Raw genomic sequence first — 14,102 nt, forward strand, 5'->3', positions numbered from 1 at the left:
CAAGGAAGGAGAACCGGTGAACCGGCAGCAAAGAGTTCAAGGTGTTGACTCGGCCTCCAAATTCCCCAGATCTCAATCCAATTGAGCATCTGTGAGACATTCTGGACAAACAAGTCCGATCCACGGAGGTCCCACATCACAACTTACAGGATTTAAAGGATCTGCTGCTGACGTCTCGGTGCCAGATACCACAGCACACTTTCAGAGGTCTTGTGGAGTCCAGGCCTCGACGCCTCAGAACCGTTTTGGTGGCACCTCCACAATAACATGCAGGTGGTTTTAATGTTATGGCTGATCGGTGTATACAGTGATTGTTTGGTCCACAGTGGACAGATCTCTCTCTCGCTCTCTCTCTCTCACACACACACACACACACGTACATTTCCAGTTTATTTATTTTATATATCAGAACGTGGATCATTATACAGTAATGACACAATCATGGGCTGAATCCCAAATGACACAATGCGCACTACATAGGGTGCAGGAACCATTATTAACCACCCTACGTAGTGCACTTGGGTATGAAGCAGGGCATTTGGGATTGAGCCGTCATCAGGCAGAGAGCAGATAAACCAGCGTGAGCAGCGCTTCGGTACGGCCGCTCTCCAAACCTCCTCCACGACCAGAAACACACACGCGCGCGCACACACACACACACACACACACACACACACACACACACACACACACACACACACACACACACACACACACACACAGAGCAGCGGGGTGTATGTACAGTACGTCCAGAGACGAGGTGTCCTCAAGCGGAGACCACACATCAGCGGAGGGTGCGAGCTGTGAGGTGAGACACGAGACAGACAGAGAGACAGACAGTATATGTAGGCGTGATGGAGGACAGCTGTCTCACTGCTCTGGGCGTCTCTGCATTTTCCGAGGAACACTGCAGGGTTCTGTGACGAAGCGAAACTTTATACAACAGCTTGCGTTTCTGTTTGTCCTCCACGTGGACCGGCGTGCACGTGCACGTTTTAGTCCACGTACATGGGCGAGCTGGGGGACGCGGGCATCTGGTCGAGGATCCTGCACACGTAACTGGCCACGTCTACAGAGCGCTCCTCGTACATCTGGATGAACGAGTGCTTCTGCTCGTCACACAGAGAGACAGTACAGTGAGATTATCTCGTCATCACACACTCTCACACACACTCACAGTCTCACACACACTCTCACACGCAATCTCTCTCATGCACTCTCATGCACGGATGCAGCAGTAACTAACCCAACCATACTCACCAGAAGTTCTCGGTACTTTGGCCTTTTCGACTCCTCCTTTGTAAGGCTGGAAGTTAAGTTGAGAGAGGAACGTTAAGAGGAACTCCTAGCCCACACATGCACAGTGTAGTGTTTAACTGTTGCTAAGCAACAATAAATTAATCATTTGACACCAACATTAATGTTGAAACAGCAAAATGTGTCACAAAACAGATCTATGCTCTAGAACTCTAGAGCCCTGACTATAGAATGGATGTAAAAGGTTTATACACCCCTGATAAAATTGCAGGCTTGTGTGACGTTAGAAAAAAAAGAAACCAAGATAAATCACGTCGGAACCAAGAAAATTCGAGTGAAACTATATTTACATTTTTCTTCTATGAAATCATTAGGGGATCTCCTGTGATTGGTATTCTGGAGATTATCCATGATTCCCTCTATCTTCCACAGCGTGATGCTGCCACTACCATGCTTCACCGTGCGTGTGGTGTTCTATGGCTGATGAGCTGTCTTGTGTTCGTACCAAACGTATCTTTTAGAATGATGCCCAAAAAGTTCTTCCTTGGTTTCATCAGACAATGGTTTGTGATTCAGTCGAGCTTGGATGTTTTTTTGTGGTGAGAGAGGGCTTCCATCTAGCCGCCCTACCCCATAGCCCTGCCGTGAAGAATACGAGAGATTGGTGTCACATGCAGAGAGTAATCACGTGTTAGATGTTCCTGCAGCTCCTTTAATGTTGCTGCAGGTCTCCCGGGAGCCTCCCTGGTAAGTTTTCTTCTTGTTCTTGGTGAAGTCACCGTGGTGCTCCATTTTCTCCACTTGTTGATGATGGCCTTCACGGTGTTCCATGGTACATCTAATGTTTTGGAAGTTATTTTGTACCCCTCTCCTGATCGATATCTTTCCTCAGTGAGATCTGCTACATGCTCTGTAAGCTCTTTGGCTTCGGCAGTCGGACGAAACCAGGAAGACGTGAAGAAAACGCTCAGAAACAGCTGGTCTTTATTTGGGGTTAATCAGAATCACTTCAGCGATGACGGCTGTATGATGATGCTGGGTAATGTTTTTATGTTTTTCACTTGAATGTTGTTGGTTGCTCTTTCACATTAAAGGTGAAAAAGATCTGATGTGATGTTTCTTGGTTCCATTTTTTACATCACAAAAACCTGCGCTTTTAACTACGGTGAGCTGACGTTTCATATCCAATGTGTACTCCTGTATCATTCTACAGCGTGTGTGCGTGTGTGTACCACAGGTTGACGAAGTTGATGAATTTGGGTGAGAACTCTCTCTCCTCGGAGTTGCTGAGTTGTGGAGGATCTCCTTTCACCACCTGTGTGAGCTGATCAAACACACTGTTCCACTTCGGGTACGGAAACCGCCCGGTCGCCAGCTCATACTGAACACACACACACACACACACCTTCATTAAAGCTAATTGTGAATACAGCAAGGCTTGCATGGTCATCTTTCTACAAACACACACACACACACACATAGTTTAAAAGCCTTTTCATCTTTCACTCTTTGTCCACATACCAGTGTGATTCCCAAACTCCAGACATCTGAGCGTACATCATAACCCTGTCTGGAGGCACCAGGGTCTATTCTCTCTGGCTGAGACAGAAAGGGGGGGGGGGGGGAGAGAGAGAGAGAGAGATGGACAGGCAGGTATCAGTGAGAGAGGGAAGGAGAGAAAGAGAAAGAAGGCAGGAGAGGGGGAGAGAGAGAGGAAGATGGAAAGGCAGGTATCAGTGCGAGAGAGAGAGGGGAAGAGAGAGAGAGAGAGAGAGAGAGAGGGAGAGAGAGAGATACACAGGTGATGTGGTTGTTAGATAGAGCAAAAGGAATGACGCAGGATGACATCATCTGTGTTAAACATAGCAAATGACATCAGTGCTACCATGGGACTGCTAAATGCACACACACATGCGCGCACACACACACACACACACACACACACACACACACACACACACACACACACACACACACACGTGTTAACAAGCTGAGCGTGAGACAGTAAATGCGCGGTGCAGAGTGTAGATATGGAGGTAAGTGTAGACACTGTGTGAAGGGTGATGAGTAACTAAACCCTGCTGAGTCTGATCTTACTGCCATGTACGGCCTGCAGCCTGCGTCTCGGGTCTTCGCGATGGAGTCGACCAGCTGCCCACTGATCCCGAAATCACACAGCTTAATGTTCCCGTTCCTGTCCAACAGAATGTTCGATGGCTTAATGTCTGCAGGGGGACAGGGAGACAGACAGACAGACAGGAAGTGAACAGACCAGCTACCAACTGCTACTTCCTTTTTAGTGTAGTTCTTCACATTAACACAACCTGCTGACTTTAAATCCAGGTCATTAAATATTACGGAAAGGTTTATGAACTACAGTACGGGATTATGTACAGGACACTAGAGGAATCCTACAGTAATACACTGTTTCTAGTTTTAATGCCCCAAAAAATACCCCAAGATGACCTAGAAACATCAGTAAACCTTTAACATGCGAAGATCTATGAATATTCAAATTATATGCAAATCACAACGTCCTCCTGCAATCCCTAACAGACACTCAGCTAATTTACTGCTACTGAACTATCTCACAGGTCAACACGAGTCTCCGTTTCCTGTCGTTACACCAGCAATACAATATCTGCCTCAATATTTACATGTTCAATTTATCAAACTTTCTCGCTTTATAAAAATATATAATATAAGATCAGTACGCAGGTCCTGCAGCTAAAGATTAATGACTACCATGTCATCATCATCTATTAGTTCTGGTGCTTGTTATCACTAACTAATAATTTGCATATATGATGTGATTGGTTAAAAGCCATAGCACTTATTTAGTGACATCACTAACTAATAATTTGCATATACAACGTGACTGTAAAAGCCATGGTGCTATATGACAACACTAATAGATACCCCAATTAGCCCCGCCCCTGAATCGGTGCCATACGCAAGTATTGAAAAACTGCAAGAGGAAATGGAAAGAGGAAGTCGACACAGGAAGGAGAGGAGAGATCTTACCTCTGTGAATTATTTTCAAGTTTTCTTTTAAGTGGTTAAGTGCTTTCACAGTCTGCAATAAAGACAAGGGAGAGAGTAGGTCACTGATACAGTCTGAACACGCCCCCACCTGAACACACGCCCCGCACACAATCCCCCACAGAACACCCCCCCCCCAAGAACACACACGCCCCCAGAACACCCCTCCCAATACACACACCCCCAGAACACACACGCCCCCAGAACACACACGCCCCAAGAACACACACGCCCCAAGAACACACACGCCCCAAGAACACACACGCCCCAAGAACACACACGCCCCAAGAACACACCCTGAGAGACGGAGGACATGTAGAGGACACAACTCACAGCAAGTGTAATTTTGCCCAGGATCTCCTCAGGGATCACGTCCTCCAGCGTGGAATACACATATTTATAGAATTTGTCGAGAGAGGTAGACATGAGTTCCATACATATCCAACAGTCGCCCTGAAACACACACACACACACACACACACACACACAGACGCAGAGGGAGAGAGAGTGTGAGTTAAGTCAGCTATGCGTCAATGTGAGATGTGACGTTAATTACGAGTGTGTGACACACCTCTCTGAAAAGCGCCCCATAGAACTGGACAATGTAGGGACAGTCACTGCTCCTCATCACCACATCCAGATCCATCAGCAACTGCTTCTGCTCCTTCTCATCCACCGTCGACCTGATCCTCTGTCACACACACACAGAGCATCTAAAGATCTATAACACCTAACATAATATACCAAATGCTAATGCTGATAATGGCATGAGAGGCGTGGCCTCTGTATCTGTCAGTCTCAGTGAAGGAGGTGTGGCCTGTGTATCTGTCAGTCTCAGGGAAGGAGGTGTGGCCTCTGTATCAGTCTCAGTGAAGGAGGTGTGGCCTGTGTATCTGTCAGTCTCAGGGAAGGAGGTGTGGCCTCTGTATCAGTCTCAGTGAAGGAGGTGTGGCCTGTGTATCTGTCAGTCTCAGGGAAGGAGGTGTGGCCTCTGTATCAGTCTCAGTGAAGGAGGTGTGGCCTCTCTGTATCAGTCTCAGTGAACGTGTGGCCTGTGTACCCGTCAGTCTCAGGGAAGGAGGCGTGGCCTGTGTATCTGTCAGTCTCAGGGAAGGAGGCGTGGCCTGTGTATGTCAGTCTCAGTGAAGGAGGTGTGGCCTTTGTTCATCAGTCTCAGTGAAAGGGGCGTGGCCTGTTACCTTTACAGCCATGATCTGTCCACTGGGTTTGTACGCCATCTTGTTGACGGAGCCATACGCTCCTCGGCCGATCTCCCCCAAGTCCTTCAGATCCTCCGCTGTGAAGTCACAGAGCTGCTCTGGAGAGATCTTTAACTTTCCTGATGATTCAATACTGTGTGTGCGCAAACGTTCTCTAAACACACACACACACAAAGTTAGCAAGGGGTTCTAAAACAGTTGTATTCACATTAAATAGCTGTATTAATGAGAGTTAGAAAACGTCTGTATTAATGCAAGAGGGTTCTAGAATAGCATCATACACATCACCGAAAGAAGATCTAGAACGTCTGCATTAACACGAGTGAGTACCTACACAGCCGTATTCACATCAGAGATCACATAACTGGGTTCTACAGCGGTTATATTCTAACAGATGTGTTCACAGATGTCGGTGCTAGAGTGGCTCTGCAAGAGGGACGGCGGTATAGCACACAACCACGTTCTACAACGTGTCACATAACTGGGTTCTAGACCGTGTATTCTCACTTGTGTGAATACAGCCATTCTACAACCTGGTTATCTTCCAATGGCTGCATCCACAGAAGTGGGTTCTAGAGCAGTTTTACTCACATTGTATGAGTTAAAAGAATATTTATGTCACACAACCGGGTTCTAGAATGCCTGTATGTTGTTTTGAAAACAGCTATATTCATCATAAAGGATGTATTCTCACACACATGGGTTCTAATTCACATCGCTTAGTGGTGTTTAAGGTACGACCCTATTAACAGCAGTCACAGTACCGGGTTCTAGAATGGCTATATTTACAGATGAAGATTCTAAAAGTGCTATATTCACATCAAATAGCTGGGTTCTAGAGGGGTTCTAAAGTTTAAAGTACTGATATACACTGGCTGGATTTGGAAAAAGTGGGTTCTAGGCTGAGCAGGACGTGGAGAACGTGTACTCACATGTGAGGGTTCTGGAAGGGCGGTCCCGCAGTGCTGAGGTTGAATCTGGTGGATGATTTGATTGACGGATTGGCAAAATCTATCTTCAGTACTTTACGTTTACCTGATAGAGAGGAAGCACAGGAACGTTACACACACACACACACACACACACACACACACGTACACGCACACAGATGTAATGTGTAGAAGACAGTACAGATGTTCTGCCACAGTCTGAGTGATGAGATTTGATCACATCCACAGGGAAGTCATGCACACCTTAGACAGACACACACTCCAGATTTTCTAAAGCCGACAGTGGCGCAGCTACAAAAATCGCAGGTTTATATTAACACGCTCGTTCTGATTACGTCATCGTTTCTATAGTAACGGTTCGTTCACAGGAACCTCCACGTGAGCGAATTAGAAAATCATTCATATGGCGACGACGTCTGTAAGGAGGTGTTTGGTTTAGCGTACGTGGAACAAGTCTATCTATTACGCGAGCGAGAACGGGGAGCAACTTGTTTTCACAACTTGACGTTAAATGTAACCTTAAACAGATAAAAAGTACGTGTTGTTTTTCAATGAACTAAAAATTTTAACTTTTGGGTGAATTGCTGCGGTGTAAGAGGAATAAAACACTTTAGGGCGTGCTGTTATCGGAAAACAACCAGCCAGTGAAAATACTCGTTTCTGATTGGCTGGTAAGAGGAGCGCATCCTCACACTATGTAAACGATACGACGTGTAAACATTGTATTAGCCCACACGTTGCCATGGCTTTTCGACATTTTAAGCTAAATAATGCTATTTAATGCTAGTTGTGTGTAATGAGTGGATTAATTTAACATTATCCGGCAGCTTGAGTAAATCTGGAGGAAGGAGATGATAACCGGAATCTGACATGCACCGTCCTCCCTCAGCTCCCACATTCCCATCACCTCACCCTGAAAATGAACCCGAGCTCGTCGTCCTGCGTTCCACACTTACCTGCGTGTAGTAAGCTAAAGTTTAGGGGTGTAACGGTGCATCGTGATGCTAACGTGTGACGATGTGCATCGCTGAAATATGCGAAACACATCCTGGAAGTCAGCTTTCTATTACTTATACATCTAATACAGTTGTACTGTTTGAACAGCAGAGGTCTGTAGAGGAAGCGCTGGGCTCGGTAGCGCCGGATCACCACGACCGACACAGCCGTGTTATTACTGTTGATATAAGAGCTTTCAAACGATACCAGCCCCGCCCCGCTGTGATCTACAGCGCCTGAGAGAGAGGCCACAGAACCCGGCCACTTTAGCCAACTTTGGAGCTCTGTTTGCAGTTAAAATGACGCCTCAGGCTCTGCTATGGAGCTCATTATGTCTCAGTCATCAGAGACAAGCTGTTCAAGCTTGTGGGAGGATTTATAAACATTGGGATGATGTCCTGGGATCACGCTTGCGACTTTTTAATTGGAAGTAAGTTAAAGGAGTCATGGCATTGTTTTTTTTTTAAATTACAAACATCTTTGCATATGAGTTAATGATCAACACTCCCTGCTGTTTTCAGCGACTGAGCGCCAGTGGGCGGGGCCAGCGGTGCAATAATGTAAAAGTAGGCGTCGATGTCTTGCTGTAAGGGGCGGGGCAGTCATATGCAAATGTCCTGCTACATCTAAACAAGCCGTTTTTGGCGCTTGGTTAAATAAATGCTCTTTCTGTACTGAGGAGGATGTATTAAACCATGATGCTTGCTGGATGTTTTAATGGCACAACGACCTCTTGTATGTCAAAAGAAAATTTGATTTCTTCTGTCATGACCCCTTTAAGTCCCACCCTTCCTGATCCTGACTCCTGACAAGAGGCATGTCACTCAACGAAAGTCAAAATTTTACACGCTATAACTTTCTGAAACGATATCATAGATGAAAAAAGCGCTACATGTCTAAATCAGCTCCTAAGTTCTTATGTGGAAAAGACGTTCATTTTGCAACAAGAAAACGGACATTACTGTTGCTCACTTTAGGACAATATAAAGTGCAGTGAAGTAAAACATTCAGAACTCCACAGTGCTAGATAAACCCCGCTCCCAGACTGAAAGGTTCCACCTCTAGAGGAGAAGAATGTGCTTTTGTTTTCTTCCTTCCCTCCGAAAGCTACCACAAGAATGCGATTCCGATGAAAAAAAGCGTTTGGCGTTCCGCGAAGGGTCCCTGCCCCGACAAGTCCCAGTTCTGCTCGTGCCAAAAGACTTCAGTTCCAAAAACAAGACACAACACAACCCAAAAGGAGGAGAGAAAACAAAACAAAATAAAACAAAACAAAAAAAAAATCCCAAAGGTGCTGCTCGGTTAGTACGAAGCTGCGTAAAGGAAAAGAACCACACAACAGACGACGACCAGAACCGACGGTTCGGTTCCAAGAAGAAAAACGAGATCAAGTCTGGAGTAATCTCCTGCTTTTCCAGTTTGGTTGTAATAAAGCATGCGCTGATTATCAGTCATAACTATACATCACAATGTTTAACACCAACAGCACCGTTATTGTGGAAGTCCCGTGCTCCAATTCCAATCCGTCCCGTACAACAGTATCGCACGTAAGTATTCGCCCCCTCCTTGAACACTTCCAATGGATTGGTGTTACAACATAGAAGTCAAATGGGCTTCAAACGTCTGAAGGCCCATTCAAAGCCGGACACGTCACATCGAGACCTCTCGCGCTTCCATCCCCACGGGCTGCACCCGGTTTGAGGTCGTGCGTCACGCTGCCCCAGTTTCTGTCAGAGTTATTTTTCTGCGAGTGCACCTCTACAGAAATCCACTGAAATGGCAAAATCCCACTTTCTACACGCTGTAATGTTCGTCTACAATAATAATCCACAAAGACGTCAGGTTGTAGATTATTATTATCTTTGTGAAGCAAAATAAACACAAAAGTCGTCACTGCCCCACGTCACGTGCTTAGCTGAACGGTTCTGTAATTACACCCAGAGACGTGAGAGCTAACCAGACTGGGTAGTGTGAGCTCTACTTCCTTCTTTTTTTCTTCTTCTTCTTTCTTTCAGTGCTTTACATCCAGTCACACCTCTTCCGGATGGTTTGGTTAAAACTAGTGGTGTAAACCTCAGGCTTCCACACGATACGATTTCGATTCACGAGGCAGCGAGTTGATATTTCACGATACAACACGACTTGGTTTCGTATCGTCGCTCAGAATCCGTTGTAGGCCGACTGCTGTCCAAGTTACGGATAAATCGCCTTGCTAGTAGGCGTATATACTTAATATCGTATCGTGATACTTGAAGGTATTTTTATGTTACTTGATATGCATCAGGATTTGTTTAATACATCTAAAAAAAAAAATTTTAAAAAATCTTTTTATAAAGGTTAAAAAATTCAGTACAAAAGTTTAACATCAAAACAGAGTTTGTTACTGCTATACTATACTAAATAAATAAAAATATATCACGATACCTGCGATGTGTCATAAAGGTGTATTGTAACAATTTATCGCGATATCGATATCACAGAGCCATATCGCCCAGCTCTGTCTGATTATTTACACATCAGACTTTTGTCATTTAAAAAAAACGATTCATCGATTAATAGTCACTTGTAATTGTTAATAATAGATGTAATATGGGTGTGGCTGAGAGAGGGGGCGTGGTTATCTGCGAGAATTCTGTCAGCTGTGGAACTAAGCTTATTCCGTTCATTATTGAACGTTAATAAAAATTAAAAAAACGTGAAAATGGATCTTCAGATCCTCGTCCTGATCATCAAATCCTGGAGGAGCTACTCTTTCGCTGCACCGACAGTGTGAACAGAAACCAAAGATTTCACATTGTTGGAACGGGTATCGGTACCTATAACCATATTTGGCTGAGATTCGCTGAAGACGTGATGGTGATTCATCCACAGGGTCAAAATATGACAGCTTTATGCAGAAAAAGTGTGGAAAAGGGGGCGGAGTCAACGCTAACAGATTAATTAGCACCTGTAGTGTGATTTACCACCACCATCACCAAATACACCACACGTACCCCATACATACACACACACACACACACACACACACACACACACACACACAGCCTGAGCTCAATCCCGGCCATGATTAGCGGAGCGTCAAAACATCAGCCGTGAGGAGACAGAAACAAAGTGGGTGGGGCTTACTTTGGGCAGCTCCAGACAGGTTAATCTGAAATCCTGCTGACGAGAAAAACAACAACAGCAACACACACACACAAACACACACACACACAAACGTGCATTTACGAGACAGGAAGTCTGTTAAATGTAAATCCTATGGGAGCATTGAAGATAAACAGAAATAAATCTGCTGAAGTGATTACAGTGCGTCCAAACAGATCTTGTGAAATTTGCGGCTGCGCTACAAGAATAACGGCGTTTGTGATAAAGTGTTTGAACACCGTGTTTAAAACCTCAAAAACCTCCGAAGATCTATAATCAGCACACTTCCGGAAAAACTTGTTTTTTTCCCCTCTTTTTTCTGGAAAGTTCCCCCCCGAATGGCTCACGCTCCTGCACTGGTACACCAACAGGGTGTGACACGGAGCATGACTCACTAGTACTGTAACTGTGTGTGCAGGTGGATACATACATACACACACACACACACACACATGCACATAGTAGGGGGTAAAGAACAAGAAGTAATATGATGAGAAACGAGACAGGAAGTGATGAAAACGGTGTGTGTGTGTGTGTGTGTGTGTGTGTGTGTGTGTGTGATTCTGCAGGGTCTCACCGTGGTCCAGCATCAAGCGGGTCATGCGGGGCATTAGGGGTCAGAGGTGAGAAGGAAAAAAAGTGTCATAGGACAAAAAAGGCTTGGGTTCAAAGGTCAAATCAGAAAATCAAAAATATTCTAATTAATCTTGATTCCTGTAATTCAGCAGATGAAGACTTATTCACATTCATTTTCAACGTATTTATGATCATTCTCTACGCATTTACGAGAAACAACGATTCTCCAAATATTTACGATAATTCTCGACGTGTTTATGATCAGTGTTGGCATATTTCCAACACTTCTTGATCTGTTTACAATCATTTCAACACAATTATGATCATTCTGTGCGTATTTATGATCATTCTCGATGTTTTCAAGATATTTTTGCAACGTATGTTCGGTAATTCTTGACATTTACGATAATTCTTGACGTATATAGGATAAATTTCGAGGCACGTACGATCATTCTTGACGTATTTACAATACTTCTAGACATTTACAAGAATTCTCAACATTTTTACGAGAATTCTTGACACACTTACGATAATTCTTGAGGTGTATAGGATCATTTTCAACGTACGTACGGTAATTCTTGACGTATATAGGATAATTCTCAACGTACATACAATAATTCCTGTCATATTTACAATAAATCTTGAGGCATGTACAATAATTCTCAACGTATTTATGATCACTCAACGTAGGTAAGATAATTCCTGACATGTTTACAATCGTGGCACTTAATTATGATAATTCCCTGCCTATTTCCGATAACTCCTAAACTTATTTTTACAATAATTCCGGATGTATCGTTTATCGGGTAGCATGAATGACCGCAGCATGTCCAACCTCAGACCTGCAGTAATTAAGCTCCGCCTCCTCCACGCTATTTTATATCACACTTAACCAATCAGAAGGGTTTATGACCCAGGCCTGTCTCTGATTGGCTGCTGGAGGTCACAGAAAGACACATTCACATTTACCGTTAATGTAACATTCAGAGGGATATAATCTCTAACTTCTCACAGGCATTATGTAAATACAGCATCAACCAACACATTTAACACCAGAATCATTCAACAATATTAACATATTTAATGTGTCTTTCAAGAATTATTCAGTTCCCTTTAAAATACCGTTAAATGGCAGTTGGGAAATGACAAAATAACGCACGCGCCAGAAAACTTCTCTATTTGTGTGAATTACACAGGAGAATTTATAAGGAAAAAAAAAGAAGAAAAAAAAACAAGCTGATTAACTACATAATTATATTCACATATTATCTAGCTGGCTCATCTTAAACATTACAGCTCGATGAATTATTCATGAATTAATCAGGATTCTGGGTTCGTTATGCAAATGAGAGCTGATTTTAAGAGATTAAATAGCTAGTATCCTCGGCTAACCGTTAGTTCAGTTGAACAGGTGTAGCCACAGAGCTAGCTCGCCAACAACCCGGATGATGTCGTGTCAAAAAAATAAATAAATACGACACGCATCAAACGAACACGGCGCTAGCTATTTCTAACTGCAATTTAAATGCCGTGTTGTTGTTGTTGTTGTTGTTGTTGTGAGATAAACAGAGCGCTAACGCTGAACCTGGCTATCACCCAGCTAGCGTCTCGCAGCTAAGCCGAGAGCCGAGACACACCGGAAGAGAGAGAGAGAGAAACGCGGAGACATGGCGCCTGACATCTCTGTCCTGTCTTTCTTTGCTCCTTCTTCTCCTTACCTTGCATGCTGCTCATGGTGGTGGTGTGCTGGCAGTGGTGGGGCTGTGGGTAGGCGGAGGAGGAGGCGGCGGGGTGGCCGCTTCTCAGAGCTGAGGGCGGTGGAGGTGTCACGGAGCTGCTGTTCGCACTGGGAGTCGCCATCATCGCGCCGATCTCAGCCTCAGCCACCACCACCTCCACCCGGAGCACCGCCGGGCTGCAGTGCAGAGACACGCACCGGGCCGCGTCCCCAATCACAACACACCGCCTACAGAGTGCACTACAGAGTGTGCACTACACTGACTACACTACAGAGTCTGCACTACACTGACTACACTATAGAGACTACACTTTAGAGACTGCACTATAAAGAATACACTACAGAGACTACAGTATAGAGACTGCACTATAGAGACTACACTACAGAGTCTGCACTATAGAACCTGCACTATAGAGACTGCACTACAGAGACTACAGTATAGAGACTGCACTATAAAGAATACACTACAGAGACTACAGTATAGAGACTGCACTATAGAGACTGCACTATAAAGAATACACTACAGAGACTACAGTATAGAGACTGCACTATAAAGAATACACTACAGAGACTACAGTATAGAGACTGCACTATAGAGACTGCACTATATAGAGAATGCAGTATAGAGACTACACTATAGAGAGTGCACTATAGAGACTACACTATAGAGAGTGCACTATAGAGACTACACTATAGAGAGTGCACTATAGAGACTACACTATAGAGAGTGCACTATAGAGACTACACTACAGAGTCTGCACTATAGAAACTGTCCTATAGAGACACAATGAACACAAATCTCCACAGCCACGCTCCAAAATCTAGTGGAAAGCGTTCCCAGAATAGTGAAGTTTATTATAACAGTAAAAGGGGAATAAACTGGAATGGGATGTTCAACAAGCACACGGAAGCGATGGTCAGGGGTGCACATTATTTTGGCCATATAGTGTATAATATAGATTTGTGCTTTGTGACAAATAAAACTGAATTGAAAGTTGAGTCAAATTTAAAAAAAAAAAAAAAGTTGAAATAATAATTAAATTTTACAAAAGTAAATTAAAAAGCTAAATAAATAAGATAACAGTGAAGAAGCATGGCATTTAAGTTCTAGTAAGAATGTAAATAAAAGAAATAAACAATAAATCAAAATAAAAACTACTTACAATGCAAAACAAATGG

The 14,102-nt window shown here is 44.0% G+C and overlaps 1 protein-coding gene across 6 annotated transcripts; it reads right to left on the reverse strand.

Moving 5' to 3' along the window:
- Nucleotides 1–377: 377 nt before the first annotated feature.
- On the reverse strand, nt 378–13,136 carry LOC128615580 (dual specificity mitogen-activated protein kinase kinase 4). Of its 6 annotated transcripts, none has more exons than XM_053637784.1 (12): nt 12,904–13,136; nt 10,592–10,627; nt 6,452–6,554; nt 5,499–5,673; nt 4,871–4,990; nt 4,633–4,752; nt 4,282–4,333; nt 3,355–3,482; nt 2,779–2,856; nt 2,490–2,638; nt 1,261–1,306; nt 378–1,109 (listed from the first exon to the last, which is right to left on the reverse strand). In XM_053637784.1, exons 1-12 carry the CDS (start codon nt 13,046–13,048, stop codon nt 996–998), a joined length of 1,266 nt encoding a protein of 421 aa, XP_053493759.1. In that variant the 5' UTR covers nt 13,049–13,136; the 3' UTR covers nt 378–995. The 6 variants fall into 6 exon arrangements, with proteins under 6 accessions (XP_053493759.1, XP_053493760.1, XP_053493763.1 ...); XM_053637785.1 differs by having other exon boundaries at nt 10,592–10,624; nt 12,904–13,135; XM_053637788.1 differs by lacking the exon at nt 12,904–13,136 and adding an exon at nt 11,187–11,235 and having other exon boundaries at nt 10,592–10,624.
- Between the last annotated feature and the right edge of the window lie 966 nt (nt 13,137–14,102).

The sequence above is a fragment of the Ictalurus furcatus genome, chromosome 12, assembly GCF_023375685.1.
Source record: "Ictalurus furcatus strain D&B chromosome 12, Billie_1.0, whole genome shotgun sequence".
Taxonomy (NCBI): domain Eukaryota; kingdom Metazoa; phylum Chordata; class Actinopteri; order Siluriformes; family Ictaluridae; genus Ictalurus; species Ictalurus furcatus.

Bases quoted from the DNA above. Each gene is read 5' to 3' on its own strand.
- LOC128615580 (XM_053637784.1), bottom strand. From the start codon at position 13,048: ATGATGGCGACTCCCAGTGCGAACAGCAGCTCCGTGACACCTCCACCG. The intron at 4,991-5,498 runs GTAACAGGCCAC...TGTGTGTGACAG, and splicing joins GACAGATCATGGCTGTAAAG to AGGATCAGGTCGACGGTGGA. The intron at 4,334-4,632 runs GTGAGTTGTGTC...TCTTTATTGCAG, and splicing joins TGGGCAAAATTACACTTGCT to ACTGTGAAAGCACTTAACCA.